The sequence below is a fragment of the Dermacentor variabilis genome, chromosome 4 (assembly GCF_050947875.1).
Source record: "Dermacentor variabilis isolate Ectoservices chromosome 4, ASM5094787v1, whole genome shotgun sequence".
In the NCBI taxonomy this organism is placed as follows: Eukaryota; Metazoa; Arthropoda; class Arachnida; order Ixodida; family Ixodidae; genus Dermacentor; species Dermacentor variabilis.
This window is the reverse complement of record NC_134571.1, coordinates 143,985,030-144,003,302: the sequence shown is the minus strand read 5'-3', so window position 1 is coordinate 144,003,302 and position 18,273 is coordinate 143,985,030. Positions and strand designations below refer to the sequence as shown.

At 44.8% G+C, this 18,273-nt stretch overlaps 1 protein-coding gene across 2 annotated transcripts in view; it reads right to left on the bottom strand.

The window, feature by feature from the left end:
- LOC142579875 (MAM and LDL-receptor class A domain-containing protein 1-like) overlaps nucleotides 1–18,273 on the bottom strand; it is a 41,570-nt gene that overhangs the window by 20,189 nt on the left and 3,108 nt on the right. For both annotated transcript variants that reach the window (XM_075690511.1, XM_075690512.1), the window contains exons 2-6: nucleotides 15,540–15,690; nucleotides 10,627–10,720; nucleotides 9,268–9,384; nucleotides 7,459–7,709; nucleotides 5,764–5,995 (exon numbers count right to left, since the gene is read on the bottom strand). In XM_075690511.1, the coding sequence (XP_075546626.1) occupies nucleotides 5,764–5,995; nucleotides 7,459–7,709; nucleotides 9,268–9,384; nucleotides 10,627–10,720; nucleotides 15,540–15,690 (845 nt within the window). The remainder of the gene's footprint in view (nucleotides 1–5,763; nucleotides 5,996–7,458; nucleotides 7,710–9,267; nucleotides 9,385–10,626; nucleotides 10,721–15,539; nucleotides 15,691–18,273) is intronic.

Sequence of the window (18,273 nt, the reverse complement as noted above, 5' to 3'; positions counted from 1 at the left end):
GAATAACTTACGCCTACATTAAGTGCTCGCGCCATTGCAATGCCTGCAAAGGTTCTTTGCGCTTCGGCAGCATGTCCGTGCTGCGAATTTTCTCAGCGGTCACACCACCCGTTACTGCCCTTCGTCGTGTGTGTGCATTAGGGCGTCCGAATTGTCTGCTGCTGTGTGCAGTGAGGAATGTTGACTGGATAACATATTTGACGTGCACGAAAAATGACAGGCAGACAAACGCGAAGGCGAAAACGCAGACTATTTCTTAAGAAGTCCTGCTGAAGCGCGCAGTAGTTCGCATTTTGCGCCTTAGCGTTCGGCTTTGTGTAATTTGTAGCTTCCACAACTAACATGCTATCGAGTCAAGGCTGACATTTCTCCGTTTCTGCGAGAGACACATCCGCAGCGGAAATTCTCGAGCGTGGACTTTGGTAAGAAAGTGGAAGTTGAAAGAGTAGTTTCCGGCTTATTTGCTCCTCAATGACGTGTACTTCAGTGCTGACCAGGCCTGACTGTCAGACTAATGAAATTGTGCGCTGCCAAAGTTCATTGGCCCGGTGAGCAAGGCATAGTACAGAGCTTTCCTGCAAGCCCAAATCTGCGATGTTGCGTGCATGGTTGCGGTGCCGAGTCTGAATCATCGCCGCAGAGGTAGGGTCCGCTGACCTGCTTCATTAATATTTTCTTGCATATGAGTTATTATTAATCACCTTTGCTTTGCAAGTATGAGAAAATGTGGAAATATAAGAATCGTATATAACTTAGCGCATTGACGAAGCATTTACACGCCAGCGTAGCTATCTTATCTTACTTGTGTCAATGCGCGAATCAAAGGCTCTGCTGAATACTTTTGGCCACTGACGATAAAGTGTGACGCCGTGGATTGTTCCTGGCTGCAGCTCGTATTTTAATATGCTTCTAAAAGCTTGGTTCGGTAACAAACTAACCATATACATTTTGTTGCAACAGAATGCTTTAGTGCTCGATGGAGGCTGAAGGCAGCGAATAGACGTAACGTGCTGGCTAAAGAAATGAGATGGTAGCACCAGCAACTGCCACTTGTCAAAAGCAATACTCAAGATCAATCTATCAATTTTGACATGATCGGGGCGCCCTGCAGCTCGCTGAACGCAAATGCACGAGGGCCAGAGGCAGTCACTATTCATTTTCTGCGAAGTGCACCCAAGGCTTCCAAAGAATAATATACATAATAATCTACGCTTGCATACGATAGTTTTCATTAATGCCTATCGTATTCTGTAACATCTACCATGTGCTGAAAGACATTGCTTACACCTCCGTGTGTTTATGTACCAAGCGTTGCAATCATATGATTGTATGAAACGTGGTTAAAAGTAACATAAATTGCCACAAGGCGAGAAGAAGCCGTTAAAGCAAACATAAGAAAATCAACGAATCGTAGTCTTTGGCATTTACGAGTGAAATCACAGGTTTTTCAATGCACCTAAAGCATCTTATCATTTCATTGAACGAGCATGACAACGGTACTGACACGGACTGATTGCCCGCTATTATTGCTGCGGCTGCCTTTCGGTCTTAATACCATGATACAAATGAACACATGTAGTAAAAATTCATCTGGATTAACTAAGTCAGCTGCCTAAAACAAGTACATTTTATAGGCACCGACCCAAGAAACAGACATGCTCAAACAAAATACTTTCCAAAGCCAAGTTGTGTTCTTCTGTCATGCAGTAGTGTTTTCCACCGAAGACGCCGTTGATCGTTGTATTTTGGCCCCTCCAGCGCTCTTCATTGTGAAACACAACAGCTTGCTTTCAGAAATCATTCAAATTCACCCACGTCTGCATCCTAAGTATCATGCACGAAATGCCGAGACGGAGTCAATGTGCGATGATGTTGATGAGGCTGTTCATTAGGCATTACGACTCTCGTTGGGAGACTCTACATTAGGTTTTTTGCAAGTTATGAATGGCACCAAAATACTCAAAAGAGAATCGCAGTCATACAGCCCCACACGAGGTAAGTAACAAAGTTGCAGGAAGATGCTGGTCACTGTGATCTATCACGATGTACATGATCGTCCACTCTTAAGGCGTAAGCGCATATACGCGATTTTCGAGCGACAGTGACAAGCGACGGCGACGAGAGACAGGTTTTCCCACCGTGGAGGTCAATCCATCGCTGTCGCTTGCGGTGTCCACAAAATATCGCTTGATGACCAGAAGTCAGCGCGGCAACAGGCGCTGGGGACAGCTATTGCACGACAACATAACAGCAACCAGTCCACCCTCATCCGCCCGCTTCGATCTTAATTAATTCGCTCTTGCAGTTTGCTCTCTGCCGGGACGGCAAAAATAAATAGTAAAAAACCGCCATCACTTCGTCTCATCTGAAGTTGAGGACGAAATGTCGGCGCTCGCTTTTCGTTATTATTGTGATTGGTTGCTTCTTTTGACACTGTGAGACTCCACCGAGGGCCGCGAAAGTGTTATAGCTTTTGCTCACCAGATTGCGCCACATAATTTAGCGTTTGTGGCAGGGGACAGATTTCCACTGGGAATGATTGCATACTGAAGTTTATCTAGGTAAAACGTTGACCTCTTGCTATGTTAGAAATTTTGTTACGAGCGCACGATAGCCCTTATTCGCACAACAATGTAAAGCTGGCGCTACTCCTTTTCGCGATGTTGCCTCCATGTGCTTGCATCACGCCGCGACGCGACAACGCGGCAGTGTCCCTGTCGGGTCGCTTGTCGCTGTCTCTTGAATATCGCGTGCGTGTGGTTGGCGCTTTAGGACAGACACGTGAGCGTGCGGTTGCGCTCCGCGGAGCGCCACATACGGCCGCTGAACGAACTGCATGTATATGTGCGCTGAGAGCGAAAAGTGGGGACTACGGCGTGTCGTCTGCTACTGTGACAGCGCGGGCGAAACCTCGCCTCACACTGCCGTCATAAATTCGCTTACACCACATTCCAGCGTGCACGGCAGTAAGTATTTCGTATCAACGTACGTAAATCGCTGGCTGTTATCGCCCGTCGCCAAAAAACTGCTCATAACAGTAAATAAGTGCTCGAAGAATACCTCATTTTTGACGTGTTCTGCGTTTATGAGAGACTTCTTGCCAGTTTTCGTGACTCTATAACACATCGAAAGCCAGAGGATCTGAGGCTCACATTACAGCATGTGCTTTTCATACACTAGTTTCGTCGCGCTGTTTCCTCGAATGTGTGCTCTCTCTCACTCTTTTCCTTTGCTTAATATAATCTACCTGCTGAGCCGATCCATTTATTGTAGAATCACAAACAGTAAATGCGCAGAACTTTACTGCTAGAACAATCCGACCACCCCTTCCTATGAACGGGCGCCTAAGTTGTGGTCAGTGGCAAAACCACCTATCGTGAAAATAGATGCTAACACGCACTACTTGTGCCCGTGACTAGCCTCAGGAACATCTCGTTCACTGCATCGTTTTCCCCATTCAACACACAGCGCTACTGATAAAAAGATTGAGCAGTGCTGATATACGAGTTCATTAGGAAAATTGAGACGATCCAGTAGCACAGAGGGCACACCCGCCATGCACATAGCGTGTGTCAAATATTGAAACAATTCCCCTTTCATAGAAAACGACCAACTCTTCCCTACCGAAAAGTGGGCGTAAGCGAAGCTTGTCCTCCGTGCACCTGGCCTTCGTCACGGTTAAGTACCCAACAGGTAACGCTGCCGGATTGCTTCGACCTGACGCTCCCTCAGCTCGGGATCTTCTTTTTGTTGCTGTCGAACTGCCTGGGCTCAGCTGGCTATAACGGCTGCATCGGCGCGCCGACGGCGAGCGCTTTCACGGGCGAGTTCTCGCCGCCACTTGTCGAACGCTGCCCGTTCCTTGGGGGGCAACACAATGCGTGGCCGTCCCATTCGTTTTCCGAGACTGAATTGAACGGAAACAAAGCCGGGGCAGCATGCGCGGAACCCTTAGGTGCACTTTCCCGCCCCTGCGAAAGCGAAACGGCTCTGATTGGTGGCGCGCGTAGCGTGAGCGCGCGCCTATGCAGCTGGAGTCGCCCTTTTCCGCAGCTGCTCTGCTCTGGGAGCAACTCGGTTTTTTTTTGCATGACCACGACAACAGCATCGTAACTTATGAGCCAATACAAGATCCGCTTGAATACTACTGCGGAAACCCTCTAGTGGAAATTGTCAGATAATGCGTAAGTATTATCTAAAGTTGCTCACCTTGCACTCACATTGCACTCAGGATGAAGCAACGAGCTGCAAGGATTGCCATAACCTGTTACAGTTACCGAATTGGTGAACCTAAGTAGTCGGAAGTATTCTCATTGCGCGAAATTGGTGTAATCGTAATTAGTCTGAATTAGGGTGAAGAATGTATTGTAAATTGTATAGCAATGTATAATGTAAATTAACCTTGATTACATTGAATAATCTTCACTCTGGTTTAAGAGATGAAATCGTAATTATTTTTATAGTCTTAGGTCGTCTGAATGCATTTATATATTGCTAATTACCAATACTCAACTTAGCATTAATCATATGAATGTACCAATAATTACTCTTAAGTAATCTTACTCATTCTTCATTGAGCTTAACGAAATCCTAACCGCTATTGACATGGCTAAATAATCTAACCTAAATTAACACCAAACCTAGCTAATTATTCTTATTTAGCATCGGTTATTGTCATTATGCTTAAGTAATTTAATTGTAAATAATATATACTACGCTTTTTTACCATTCATTAGTCTTAAGACATCTTAGGCTTATCGAATGTCATCGTAATTATTATTAATTAGGCCCGAGTCATCTTAATTACCCTTAAATAGTTATGTTTTTCCTTAATCAAAATAATGTTAATCAATCAAAGTTGGCCTAAATAATCTGAAGTGCCCTTAAGCTCTCCCTATTAGTCTTAACTAAAGTAAGCCTAGTTACACTTATTTAGGCTAATCGACTTGCAAATATGTAATTAATTAGAAATTATTTACTTAGGCAATTACTAATTAGTAATAGTTGATAAGCCCTTATTTTCCTTAAGTCTTCATTGCGCTTAATTATTCTTAAGGAGTGCTAGCTTTAGCTTCATCGCAATTAATTTTATTAGCCTTGAGTCTTGATTATTCCTACTACATCGTCAGTCCTCTGAAGAGTCTTACACTATAGAGTCTAATCAGAATATAAGCAGTCCTACATAGTCACAAGGCATTCTCATATAGACCCCGAAAGGACCCCATGTGTGTAGCTATATAGCGCATCGCGTCACGCATTACAAACGGACTAGCAGACATATTTCTGACGGAAGTAGCCCTATAATGGTTACGCATTAAAAACTGTCATTCTCGTACTACTTATTTACCACTTGAAGCATTTTGTTGTACCGCGTGCCATATAACACAGCGCCTTACGAAGGTGGACGTGATGAACGGGCGTTCCTGCCTCGCGATACAAACAAAGCTACGGTGCCAGTACCAGGCGAGGCTTTGCACCCACCGCCAAAGTAGCAGACGACATGCCGTAGGCGCCGCCTCTGGCTCTCAACACGCCTGCGCAAGTAGTTCTGACAACCGCATATGGAGCGCCGCGGAGCGCGACCTCGCGCTCACATGTTTTCCCTAAATAGGGACGACCCTGTAGTCTGAAATGACACGAGAGTTCAAACAAGAGTGGTGTTTAAAAAGTTACGAGAAAAACACGTGGATGCTGCAAGTTCTCTGGCTTTGTTGTTTTCGGTGCGAGCAAACTAAAAGCCGACTATAACAAACACTTCCTTACCTTCTTTCGTGCCTAGCGTGTGATCCTTCTCTACGCCAGTCAAATTGGAAACGGTAGAACCTCGGTGACGGTACCATCGTGCGTTATTAAAGTTCCTGGCAGTGAACCAATTACACATGTCCTCTTCAAAGGAGCAGCTTCCCGGAGGAGGACAAGGCAGATTACCCAGGCTGATATCGTCCACGGCTACTGCGCTGCCAAGATTACCAGAAGTCACTCCGTCGTAAACGATCTGCGTGGCCAGAAAAAGAAAAGGAAGCGGTTTTCAAAGTGCAACAAAACTGAAGAAGATTTAATGTACCGTTGTCTAAAAATTTGTAAACCGCGCTAGATTGTAAATGTGGGCGTAGTAACTACGTAGGACGCGGCAAATAAGGACGTCAATGTGCGTACGCGCTTATAATGTAAGCGGACATGTAGGCATGTATTGGTTTATGCCTTCGCGCGCTCTTTTTCCCGAGTAAAGTTTTCTGACTGACCCAAAACTCCACTTTCGGACTTGCAGCATGCACTGAACCACTGGTACTGGGAAGCCTTACCACGAGCGAATGCAAATACATCGACAAAGAATGCGTCCTAATGGCGCCTTGTGGGTAACATGTAATAAATTTTATTCTCTTCTGTATCTGAGACCGATGTCTTGCAGTTGGGCCCAGAAAGCGAAACCTTGTGACGGCAGTCACAGGCTGCGCGATGCAGGGCCATGCGTCTCTTAGCAGACTTTCTTGTTTGACAGCAAGACCTAAAGGCTGCAGCAACCAGGCTGAAGGCAGGCGCTTCTGCGTGACGTACGGTGCCATCTCGCGATTCAGTGGCTTCCGGTAGATAGCGCAAAAAATTATCGGAGCTTCAATTTAACGGGCTTTAAATAAATACGCGGACAATTGGAGCGAAGCAATATTTGGTCACATTTACAATCTCCCACACAGCCTGATAGAATCTAACTTTTATGAGCAAATTATTTCTAACTGCCTGCATGTGAAGGCCCTTCCCAGCCTTCAAAACCTTACATACAGGGTGCAGGCGGCTTGTGGATGTCACGGTATATACACACAAGAACAATAGGTGTACCCGGCTGTTCGCAGTACCCGCATAGGCAATCCCGAAAACCCTGTCCTAACATATTTAAAAGAAAGCGAGCAAATTCAATCCATTGACGCTGCTAGGCGTCGATAAATTGCTAGAACACGTGACTAGCTACGATGCAATATAGATAATGCCAAACTACAAATGAAACCATCCCCGATCATGCTTGCTTGCCTTAGTTACGAATTACTGCATACATAAAAGATCATGCGGTCGTAACCCTAACACACACCTAATCAATCAGTAACAAATGTCGCAGATAGTGCACAATGTGGACTTGTAATGTAGGGTATAGTTTCTTCTGCTCCATTTCATTGTTAGCTGAGCAAACAACATGACCATTTACTAATAATATTAGCTTTTCTTCAGGATTTTTACTTGTGCGCGGCTACACCACAAACGGGGTGGCGAGCTTCACTACATTTCATTAGGTTCTTTCTAGCGCTGTATTGCTTTTCACGTATATCTCCATCGCGTATTCGGGAGCTTACGTTCGTAGCGCTGCGCCTGCCAATACGTTCCTCGGTGTTCAGGAGGAGTGTCCGTTTTCGGGGCAGGGAAGCTGGCGTTTCAATCAGCGTATAATCAGGGAGAACTTCGTATGCTTACAGTGAGTTCTTCTTTGGAAGTAGGTAGGGTGACAGAGGCCGAGAACCATTGTTGCGTTGGCGCGTCAAATGTGGTGCCGAACCAAAGAGACTCCTGCTGATTTTCATGCAGCACTCTGGTGACGTTCAGAGTTTCCGCTGAACTTCCCGACATGAAGAACCAGAACCGCAAACACTTGTGCTGAGTCGCGTCGTACCAGCCTTTAGGGCTAACCATGCGGCCACCAGGTGCCTTTGCCAAGGCAAAGTTTCCTGCGAGGTATATGCATCACGTGATAAAAACGGAACTATGAATATTATCGGAACGCCAGATATGTGTGTGCGAGGCTTTTATGAAAAACATGCACGACACAACGTACCATGCTTTTTCAGTGAGCGCTTTCGTTTCTGCGGGCCAACTGCGCTGTTGGGAAATCCGTTGGAATTGAGATACACTTTGCGTCTTTGAAGAAACGCTAAGCAATGCTATAAATACCAGCTCCACAGATTGTGATTATATTCATCCTTGAGGAGAAGGCAGAACACGCTTCCTCTAAAAGACCAACGTCACTACATGGACAAGAACACGGTTATACGCTGCTCTACGAATCAAGCAGTCAATGAGCATTGACTCATACGTCGAGTTTTTAGAAACTCCCACAGGTCATATTTTTGATATTACTGTATTGCCTGTGAAGCATGTTTACCATTAAGCCAGTGCTGCACACATGGCATTCCTTAATGAAAGTTTGGTCATCAGCGGCGCCAACTTAAATTTCTGGAAATTGCTTATGGACATCAGACATCTAAACTATAGCGTGAAGAACGCACCTTAAGCGCTTGGTAGCACAAGCAACGACAGTGAGATGACCATGGATTAAGCAATGAAACGGAATTTAATAGGCGCCATGTTACATTACAGGAAGGCTGCAGAATGTATAATGGAGCGAAGGCGGGTATATGTAACTTGTTCAAATAGCATTGCGTCGTGGCAAATTGTAATGTTTCATCCTAATATCAGCGCTCAACCAAATATAGCAGTTTCTCATGAAACAAAACAAAACAAAACTGCCAATAGGCCTAGAATTTACATCAGCAGAGTAAAGATGATAAGACTGTGAGTGGACTCAAGATGGCTCGGGTCTCTTTTAAAGGTGAAAGGCAAGTGCACTGCGTTATTGCGGGTGGACAAAGTAAGGAATTCAGCAGTTGTCCCCGAGCATTATACACAAAGAAGGCGCGGACGCCAGCTCTAAGCAGTACGCAGATGTTGGCCGGGCATAAGTCCTAACAGCTATTGCCCACTGCCGTAGAATCGGTAGTACGGATGAGAAGTAGCACTCTGGAGTGCCAATTTTCGGTCGTGAATTCAAATCCTCGCCACACAATTTTTTTTACCTTATTTGTGATATTCTCGCAAACAATTTCGGGACTCAAGCGAGAGACAACCGCGGGCATCCAAGCGACCAGGATTGCGAGCCCATAACAAGTATCGCTATAAAAAAGAAGGAAATTTTTTTTCTAAGCAACGATGTTGTTCATATTCTGTTTTGCGTCTTAAAGTTTTATTGATTTTCGTCATCTTGGACTGCTCCATGTGAAGATCGCTGTCTAGAGTTATGGCTAGCATGCGCGTGTAGATGTTGCATTTATGCCCCGTGTTCATCAAGTAAAGCTTCGGTCGTTTGTCTGTGCTCGTCTTGTCTGATCCGCCTTGCGGCTTGTGCTGTTCGCACCGTTTCTTTCCAGCGCTCAGTATGTCGCGTTCCCTCGCATGTTGCGATCTTATGCCAGCCACGCCGGTAGCCATTGCCAAAGCCAGTGAGCTTACCTGAAGGAGACCGAGTGGTGTGATCAGCAGCGGGCAGTCCGACGATTGTCGACGTCGCGCGTTCCCAGTTGTGCAACTGCCATCCGCACGTGTCGGACTCAAAGTCGCATACTCCGTCTAAACCGAAAAAAAAAATTTTTTGAAATTCTAGGGTTGCACGTGTCGAACATACAATCTGGCTATGAGGAATGCCGAAGTGGGTGAGTGAGTGAGTGAGTGAGTGAGTGAGTGAGTGAGTGAGTGAGTGAGTGAGTGAGTGAGTGAGTGAGTGAGTGAGTGAGTGAGTGAGTGAGTGAGTGAGAAAACTTTATTTCGAATCAGAACGATTCACGTCCGGCGAGTTAGTGGGCTGGGGCACCCACCGAGGTTACGGCCTAGAGTTCTTGCCTCTCGGCCGCTTTCTTGGCCCGCTGGACTGCCCAAAGTTGGTCTTCTAGGTTTAAACTGAGCGCCGCAGCCTGCCATCGCGCGCGGAGGCTGTTGATGGAGGCTGCGCTCGCATTGTCCTGTATGAGTTCCTGGCATTCCCATAGCATGTGTTGTAGCGTGGCTCTAGTGCAACACACTTTGTTTCTATCTGTTGTGTACATTTTTGGATAAATAGCATGCATTAGTATCGGGCTCTTGTAGGATTTGGTTTGTAGTTGTCGCCACTGGAGAGCCTGCGATCTAGTGAGTTGTGGTTGGAGTGGAGGATAAGTGCATCTTTACATCTTTTAATGGTTGGTGATGTCGCTGAACCTGGTCAATCTGTCTTCCCATTCCCATAGTTCGGAGGGCCCTGTCGAGGAGTCTACGTTCATCGCAGCTCGGAAATTCAGTTCTCGAGCTACGTTGTGTGCCGCCGCGTTAGGGTTGTCTTCTCCCGTTTAGTCGGTGGTGTGGGCTGGTATCCATAGGATTTGGACGCCCCTGTCTTCCCTTGTCGTTTGCCTTTTATGAGTATGTTTAGCGCCTCAGCTGAGATCCGGCCGTTGCCGAAGTTGCGTACTCCCGTCTGGGAATCGCTGATTATATATAGCATGCGTTGGTTTGGGCTATGGCTAACGTTATAGCCGCTTCCTCCACCGTTTCGATTCGTATCGTGTTTATAGTCAGGCTTGTGCAGCATTGTCTGTTGTGGTTGATTCCGGAATAATTTTGACCTACTGCTTATAGCTGTCTATGTAGTACTTATAGCTGTCTAATAATTTGCTATAGCAATCAATGCTTCACCTTTCGGTTAAAACTGCGACTATTTTATTTAGTATCTTCATACAGTTTCATTGATTATTTATTCAGCGCCTTCATACCCTGTGAATGTGCAAGATCAAATGAGCACAAACGAACATTTTTACTGTGAGAAACATAATTACGTACGTTTTTCGTTGTCACAGCGGCTGTCGTTGAGGACGAAATTGTCTATGGCGAGCACACCGGGAGTGCTGGCGTTCAGCAGAGCTTCAAACACAAGCTGGAATGTGGCATTCACGAGAAAATTGAAGTGGTTAAAACCTATAATGGAGGAATCATGCGGCGATTAACATCACTAGTAATTCTGACTGAATTGACCACAATTAACCATTACGCACACTGGAAATTTCTAGATATACCGGGTCATATTACGAAATCTTCTATCGTATACATATACGCATTTGGCATCCACGATTTTCCATTGCCGCGGTAACAGTCTCGATATCACGCCGACCACCTTAGTGCCAATCGCCTGCGTGTCGGCCAATCCTGAAACGCTCCTGCGCAATTGAAGTTGTGTGATTACAAGCGCTGGTTCAAGTAACTCGCAATGCTTCCAGGAGTTTGTGTACGAGTTGTATTTTAGTAGCGAAAAAGCCTTAAAAGCCATGATGAGCCAACCTCGAGTTTAAAAAAAATGGAGGTGGTGGATAGGTGATGCCAGTTGTAAGCAAATAAACTAGGAGGGGTGTATACATCAACTAAGTATTAGAAACTGTGAAACACAGTGAAAAGTGACTTAAGATGTGTTATAAGAAAAATGAAAACGTGGGATGCAGGGAGAGATGATGCTTGCATATAATGGAACCGAAAAGTTTTGTCGATGCCTGTTAAGAAAATGATGTGGTAAAGATATGTGTAATATTCTGAGCTCGCCATCGCAATGTTCCTAAGTAGGCCGTTCCTTTTTCAGGAGATAACAGTGGGCGAGATATTTGTGTTCTATTTGTAAACGGCAGAGGATGCCTTCATAAAATAGAAATCTATGCATGAAGATTTTCATTGTAATATATAATGCTTGACAAGATGCAGTTTATTGTGTACTTTAGGGTCCCAACGTTCCTGCCATCTAGTTCATATGCGCTTTCTGGAAACAATTCTGAAGATACCAGTGTGCGCAACCAATCCTGAGGTAGTCAATAATGCTTCGAAGCATTACCGACTGGTTGTAGAAAAACACCGAAATGCCTATGTGTGAGCGATTGCGAGCTAACCAGTAAAGCAGCGAAAATCAATGACCGGTAGCCGACCATGGTGAGACGTCTAGGTTGTCTATGTATTTTCGCTTTGCTGGAGACCACCCTCCTCCAAGCGTGCACAGTGCCACAGATGGTTACGGTATCTTTCTTCCGTTAATAGCTCGTGAGTTTTGTACCTAGCCAAAGAAAGAGAAGAAACTACACTGCATTTTACAACTGCCTAAAGAGCAAGGTAATGCGAAAATAGATAGCGAGACCATATACTTGCAAGCTCGGGAGGCAACACCACCCGTGCCTGGATATCTGGATATTAGGCTTGGATATTTTAGGAGTTAAGAGCGAGTCGTTAAGTCGCACAAAGAATTCTTGGCGAGTGAATATGGTGACTACCTTTGAGGCGGCAACTGCGCGCTTGCGGACAATAGAGGAACTTCAATACAGGGCTCGACTGTATTTCGGAGCATATTCGCATTGTAGAGGCATATATTTTGCAAGATGAACAGCTTTGAAAATTATTCGATGACAAATATTTATGACGTTGTGGTCGAATACTCTTCGCTTTCCTATTACGAGATGGCGCTTAAATATAGCTTATCGAACATTTCTTTTACAAGCCAAATTGAATGTCATTCATAGCTTACATTTTACCACCTATTACAAGAGAATAAGTTGTAACTTCATGCACTGATTGGAAAGAAACACCTGTATTATTGCAGGACGGCGTTAGAATACCCCAAGAAGAAGACTATTAGTCTTAATGTTTCCTAGAACAAAACTATTCGCATAAAACAAGAATATTCGCAGACTATTCACAAGACTATTCACATAGAACAACGCTAGAACCGCACAATGCGTAGAAATGGCCAGGCAAGTGGAGAGCCACTTATCTGGGCTTATTCAAGGGGTAAGTAGGGTCGCATTAGTAGAACATATTGTGATTATAGTTGGATATGAAGACATTAGGCAGAATACTACACACTCAACAATGCAAGTATGCTAGAATGGTACATTAGGGAAAAAATAGAAAGGAGCCTAATTACTGGCCAGCAGCTTTCCAAACGGATGTACTTAATAGTTTCCAGTTATTGTCACTCCTAGTTACGACACACATTACATGACCGCATGCATACTCATACCTCAAAGGTCGAATATGATAAAAAATTGATCGAACGTATACAGAATAAAGCACCAAGGCTGACATTGTCATGCTATTTTCATCAACAAAGCCTAACTGCTCTAAAACAGCCTCTCAATCTCTTTCTACCTGACATGCACAGCAGGTTTAATCGACTCTTTGATTCCGTGTATCACGATAACGACTCCTCAGCGGCACGCACCTTCACATATTCATATCCTTCCCCATCCGCTCACCCTGATCATGCGGAGAAGGTCTGGCGCATTTTCGCTCCTACAAGTACATACGAGAACTCGCCGGCAGAAGTACTCACATGCGAACGGAGCACATTACTTGCCCCCATGGTCGCCGTAAGTGATCTACGCTTTTTCCAGATACCGGTCTTTACTCACTCGCGGCTATGTAACCTGCGTTGCTGCGCTAAGAACATGTCAAGATTTTTTCAGCCACTGTATCTTTGTTGCGCATTACTTGTGAATCATATATGGGCTGTTTTCTTTGTATACTACCTTAACATTTGTCTTGTTCGTAACAAAGTATTTTCTAATAGCTTTATTGGTGGCTCAAAATTAAGATATATCTAACTGAATTATTCACTATTTTTGAAGACTTCAGTAAAACATGAAGACCTCTCTTAGCCGCTGAAAGCTGTAAATAGAGCATTAATGTTTTTCCTTTCTTCCTTCCTTGGAATTGGTTAATACTAGTTCATTATTAAGTCATACATACGTATTGTCTAGATGTTGTTTACCACTGCATGGTATCAATGAACACACTGTATACAAACAGTGAACACATTCTATGTAAATGAGCGTGTGGTGGCCTAGCAGCATCTATCAGGATTAAGGCGCTCGGAAGACAACGCTATGTCAGGTGACAGTTTGTGAAAAATGGACAATCTAGCATGATTTACGTTGAGAGGAGTGCGATGCTCTGGGATTAGATTGTGTATAATGAAATGAGGCTCCGCACTGTAATAAAATCCCTCACGAGCTGACCACAATACAGGGAAATATTATACCAATGATAGGTAAGTACGGCAACCCAGTGGTTCGGGCCAATAGGGAAAATAGAAAAACATTGCGAGGTAGTCGCAGTTGAGAGAAATACGCGGCCACAGTGAAACACAGACCGCTATGGGGGTCCTTTTGACGGAAGGTGGTACGGGTGTACAAAGGGTAGTGATGATTCACAGGCTTACATTTGCTAGCGTGAATTTGTTAGCGCGGATGGCTAGCTCGTATTCCAGGTGCGGTGGATTTAGGCTGAAGTGCGTCGGTAAATGTTTGATTTCAAAGGACAGTTGGAAGTTTAGTGCTGTAGGTGCATGAAAACCAAACTTAAATGATGCCTTACCAGGAGACAAAGAAGATGTACCCGTCAAAATACGGGCGGCGCAGAGGAAAATAACTCAGGAATGTGAACAGAAGCGGATGATTGGCTAGCTTATTTTGCTCCCTCTATAGGCGAAACTTTGACTCACAGAAGCGACAAAAAGGACATGCAATCTAGCCTATAAATATTACACCAGCATTCTGCACACTGGCTGAAAGAAAATTATTGTAAATGTAAAGTGCGGTGGGTGCTGTTACTTGTTAACGACAAATGAAGTATCTGTTGCCCGGCTCGGGGTGCCATTGCATATTCAATATTGTAGAGAAAAGGTGAATAAATCAGGGCCAGTCGAAGCTACTGAGACATGGCTGAAATCGCGGTGGGGCAAAGTGAAGAAAAAGTTGTTAGGAAGCTAGCTTTATATCTTGCATAATTTACCTTAGTGAGCAAACTACATAAACACGCCAGGACTGTAAAAACACCGCGCTTGAGAGCACGTGCCAATACGCCATTATGAATAATAATAATAATAATAATAATAATAATAATAATAATAATAATAATAATAATAATAATAATAATAATAATAATAATAATAATAATAATAATAATAATAATAATAATAATAAATACCGTATATGCACTTCTATAGTAAGGTGTCCACAATGGCAGGAATGACAGCAAGAGAGGTGCAGGCCGTAAGCCTTTCTTGTGCGCAGAGGTCAAGTGATTTCTCACTTTTAACTAATCTCCCTATTCGTGCACTTCATTTTGGCACGCAAGAACGCGTTGTGGCGCAGTGCCCTAAGTTTTCCACTTAGGGTAGTCGTGCTGCGTTCACCTCGGCTCGAGAAAAGTAACGCACTGGTGTACTTTCGCGGAGACGCTAGCTCGCAGCGGAGGTATGTCGAATCCAGAGTCACCCACAAGATATCGTCTGTGTGTAATGCGACAGTGTTGATACAGTATTATTGAACGAATTGTCGTTCTCTATCTTCCTCGGCACATCGCCACCCATCGTTACCACCCGCTTTCAGTGAAAAGTCCAGATCACTCCAGTGACTGGTGAGAGTGCTCGCTGATATAAAAAAATAAGAGAAGCAGAGGGGCCGCGACTTTATAGGCGGCAAGGCGACCTAACCCAAATCGAATCAGATTACTACTGCACTAAAATAACGCGAAATTTCAAAACATCGAGCATTGAGTCCTTCATCGAAAGCTAGAGTTGTCTTTACGAAATTTGCCGTAGGTTTCTATAAGGACACAAGTTTTTAGTTTAGGACGCCGCCTTCGCACTCAACGTAGGCGTGTATGTATTTTTCAAAGGTACAATGAATAATTGAATGCAGTAACCAAATTCAGGGGCCAACCTGATGAGGATCTTTGGAGTACAGCTGTACCCGAGCTCGCTTCCACTCCTTGCCCTGCGGCCCTTGGCGCATCCACAGCAGATCATCGGACCCGTTATCCACGCGCCGCAAAAGTTTGAGCGTACCGACGTTCGGGTGCCACCTGTTGTACCTGCAAAGGCAATTCAAGCTTATCCCTTTTCTTAGCGGTGATAAAAAGAAAACCGCGAAAACGTGGGCGGCATGCTGCTCTTAATAATGTGTTCTTTGTTACCTCCTATAGTCGATGATGTTTAGATGTGTTACCTTGAACCCTGCTAAATGTTGGGGTCCGTATTCAGAAGAGCGTTCTTACCATTAAGTGGTCCGTATCAACGCAGCTGCCAGTGAAGTGGGTTGTCCGGCACACTATTACCGGTGGTGGCCAACAATTACAAAAGGTATGCGGGGGCGAAAAAGCTGTGTCATTTCGGGTCCAGATGATTTTGTCCTGTGTAGGCAACTGTCGTGCAGGTTCTACAGTTGAAGCGGCTGAAGCACCTGTCTCGCGTATTGAAGCCACCGCATTTCAATTTTGGCCAAGGCTGAGGATTCCGTTACCTTTACGGCGGCAGCCTTATATAATTGAATTCGACTAATTTCAATTCAGTTTGTCCACATCGCGTAGATGTGCGAAAGCCTGGGCGAAAAGCGAAATAATTTGCCTAAAGAAAGCCAAGCGCTCTTGTAGAAAACGTACAATAAAAGCATAGAATCCTAATACATGCACGGAGCAAAAATCTAGAACACATATATCAGAATTCAAAGTGTCTAGGAACTTTAGAAAAAAAACAATGAAAGGTTACGAAGTTACAAAAACATTTACGCGGCACAAACATATACATTCAAATCTGGAACCATTAAGACATTGATACTATATCACGTATTACAGGAAAATGTTCAGTTAGAAGTAAGCATCCCAGGACATTTCTCTTTCGATAAACGAACTATAACAATGGTATTTAATGGGTGTAAAGTTCCTGGACTCCCATAATATTATTGAATTAATTTGAATGTATCTCATTATGAGAAATGCCATAGCCGGAGCCTCCAGAACATGTTCTACCTACTGGAGTTGTTTAAGGTGTAACTAAAAGTTCACCAGCATTCTTCCATTTCGCTCCGTCGAAATGTAGCCGCCAGGAACAGGATTCAACCCGTGACATCGAGCTCAGAAGCGCAGGCATAGCTACCAGTCCACACCGGCGGGTTCCTATAATCTTACCGCGAAAGACATACTTGCGCAAGTTCTGCATTTCATATTGCACAAATAGGTATCACGTAATATTGAGCCATTTATTAGTGCATGCTCTACGTACTAAAGCGCAACCTAAGGTTAAGATTGCTTTTCTTTCAATGAACGATATAAAGTGTGTGGGTGTTTTTCTTTCTCCAACTCTCTTTTTTTTTTTTCAAGCATACTAGAGTTGGTCAATTTACTTCGCCACAGATGAATTATCTATTGAGGTGGTCTCACTTACACGAAGAAAAAGAAACTATTGTTTTAGTAAATAGACTAGTTACATCAATTAACTTCGAAGTTACGAACTTCACTGGACATGGTTCTATCGGAAAGTTGAAGACAATCGTAACCATGGTCTAGTTGTATGTTCCTACATTTCGCAATGGCCTTCTAGACTGAAATAAGTGGAGTTAAATTTTTGTACAGTTAACCTAATAATACATGTATTGTGACGTTGCAGGTGTCACATATAAAGATGGATTTACAATATTACAAGAGAGACAACGATGCATAAACGAGATGGCTGTCGAGACCGATTCCGCCTCTACACGTCAAATCCTTTTCTGACTGACGCCACTCTTGGTTGCGCCGTAATATAACCCCCGCCTGTAGAGGCGCCGTTTACTCAGCGCCAAATACAAAGGGGGTGAACTCGCGGCAAAGCAAGGCTTCAGCCGGGACACATGCACAGCGTCCGTCCGCAAAACAGAGAAGAAAGTGAGTCGAGCGGAGCGATCTCGTAATTAACATCGTCAAGCTGATGCAATATCGTGTAGGGCCCTGTGTATGCCATGACAGCAGCTTTTAAGACAAGGCGACACGGCGACATGGTGTCCATAGAGGACAACGAATCCAGGAGGAAATCGGAGGTCCCGGTGCAGGCTGTGGTACCGGATCTTCTGCGCGGCTTGAGACTCAGTGAGCCGGGAGACGGCAATCTGGCGTGCCGTGCGAGCCCGGGCGAAGACGCCTTGAGCATATTCAGTGGGAGTGTTCGCCGAGGAAGGAAGCAGTGTGTCAAAGGGGTAAAGAAGAGTGGCGGCCTAACAGGAGGTGAAAGTGGGAAAAGCCAGTGGTGTCGAGAGGGGACGATTTATAGGCGAAGGTTACGAAGGATTACGTGCTGTCCCAATCACTCTGGTCGTCAGAAACGTCCACAGACAGCATTTCTGTCAACGTGCGATTGACCTGCTCCGTCAGACCGTTTGTCTGCGGGTGGTAGGCGGTGGAGAGCTTGTGCTCGGCAGAGCAGGAGCGAAGTACTTCTTGAACTACTCGGGACAAGAAGGTGCGCCCGCGATCAGTGAGGAGCTGCCGGGGTGCGCCGTGATGGAGGATGACGACATGTTAAAGGAAATGTGCCACATCAGTTGCTCAGCATGTGCGCATAGCTCGCGTGATTGCGTACCGGGTCGCGTAATCAGTCGCGACAACGGCCCACTAATTGCCAGATTTCGACGTCGGAAAAGGGCC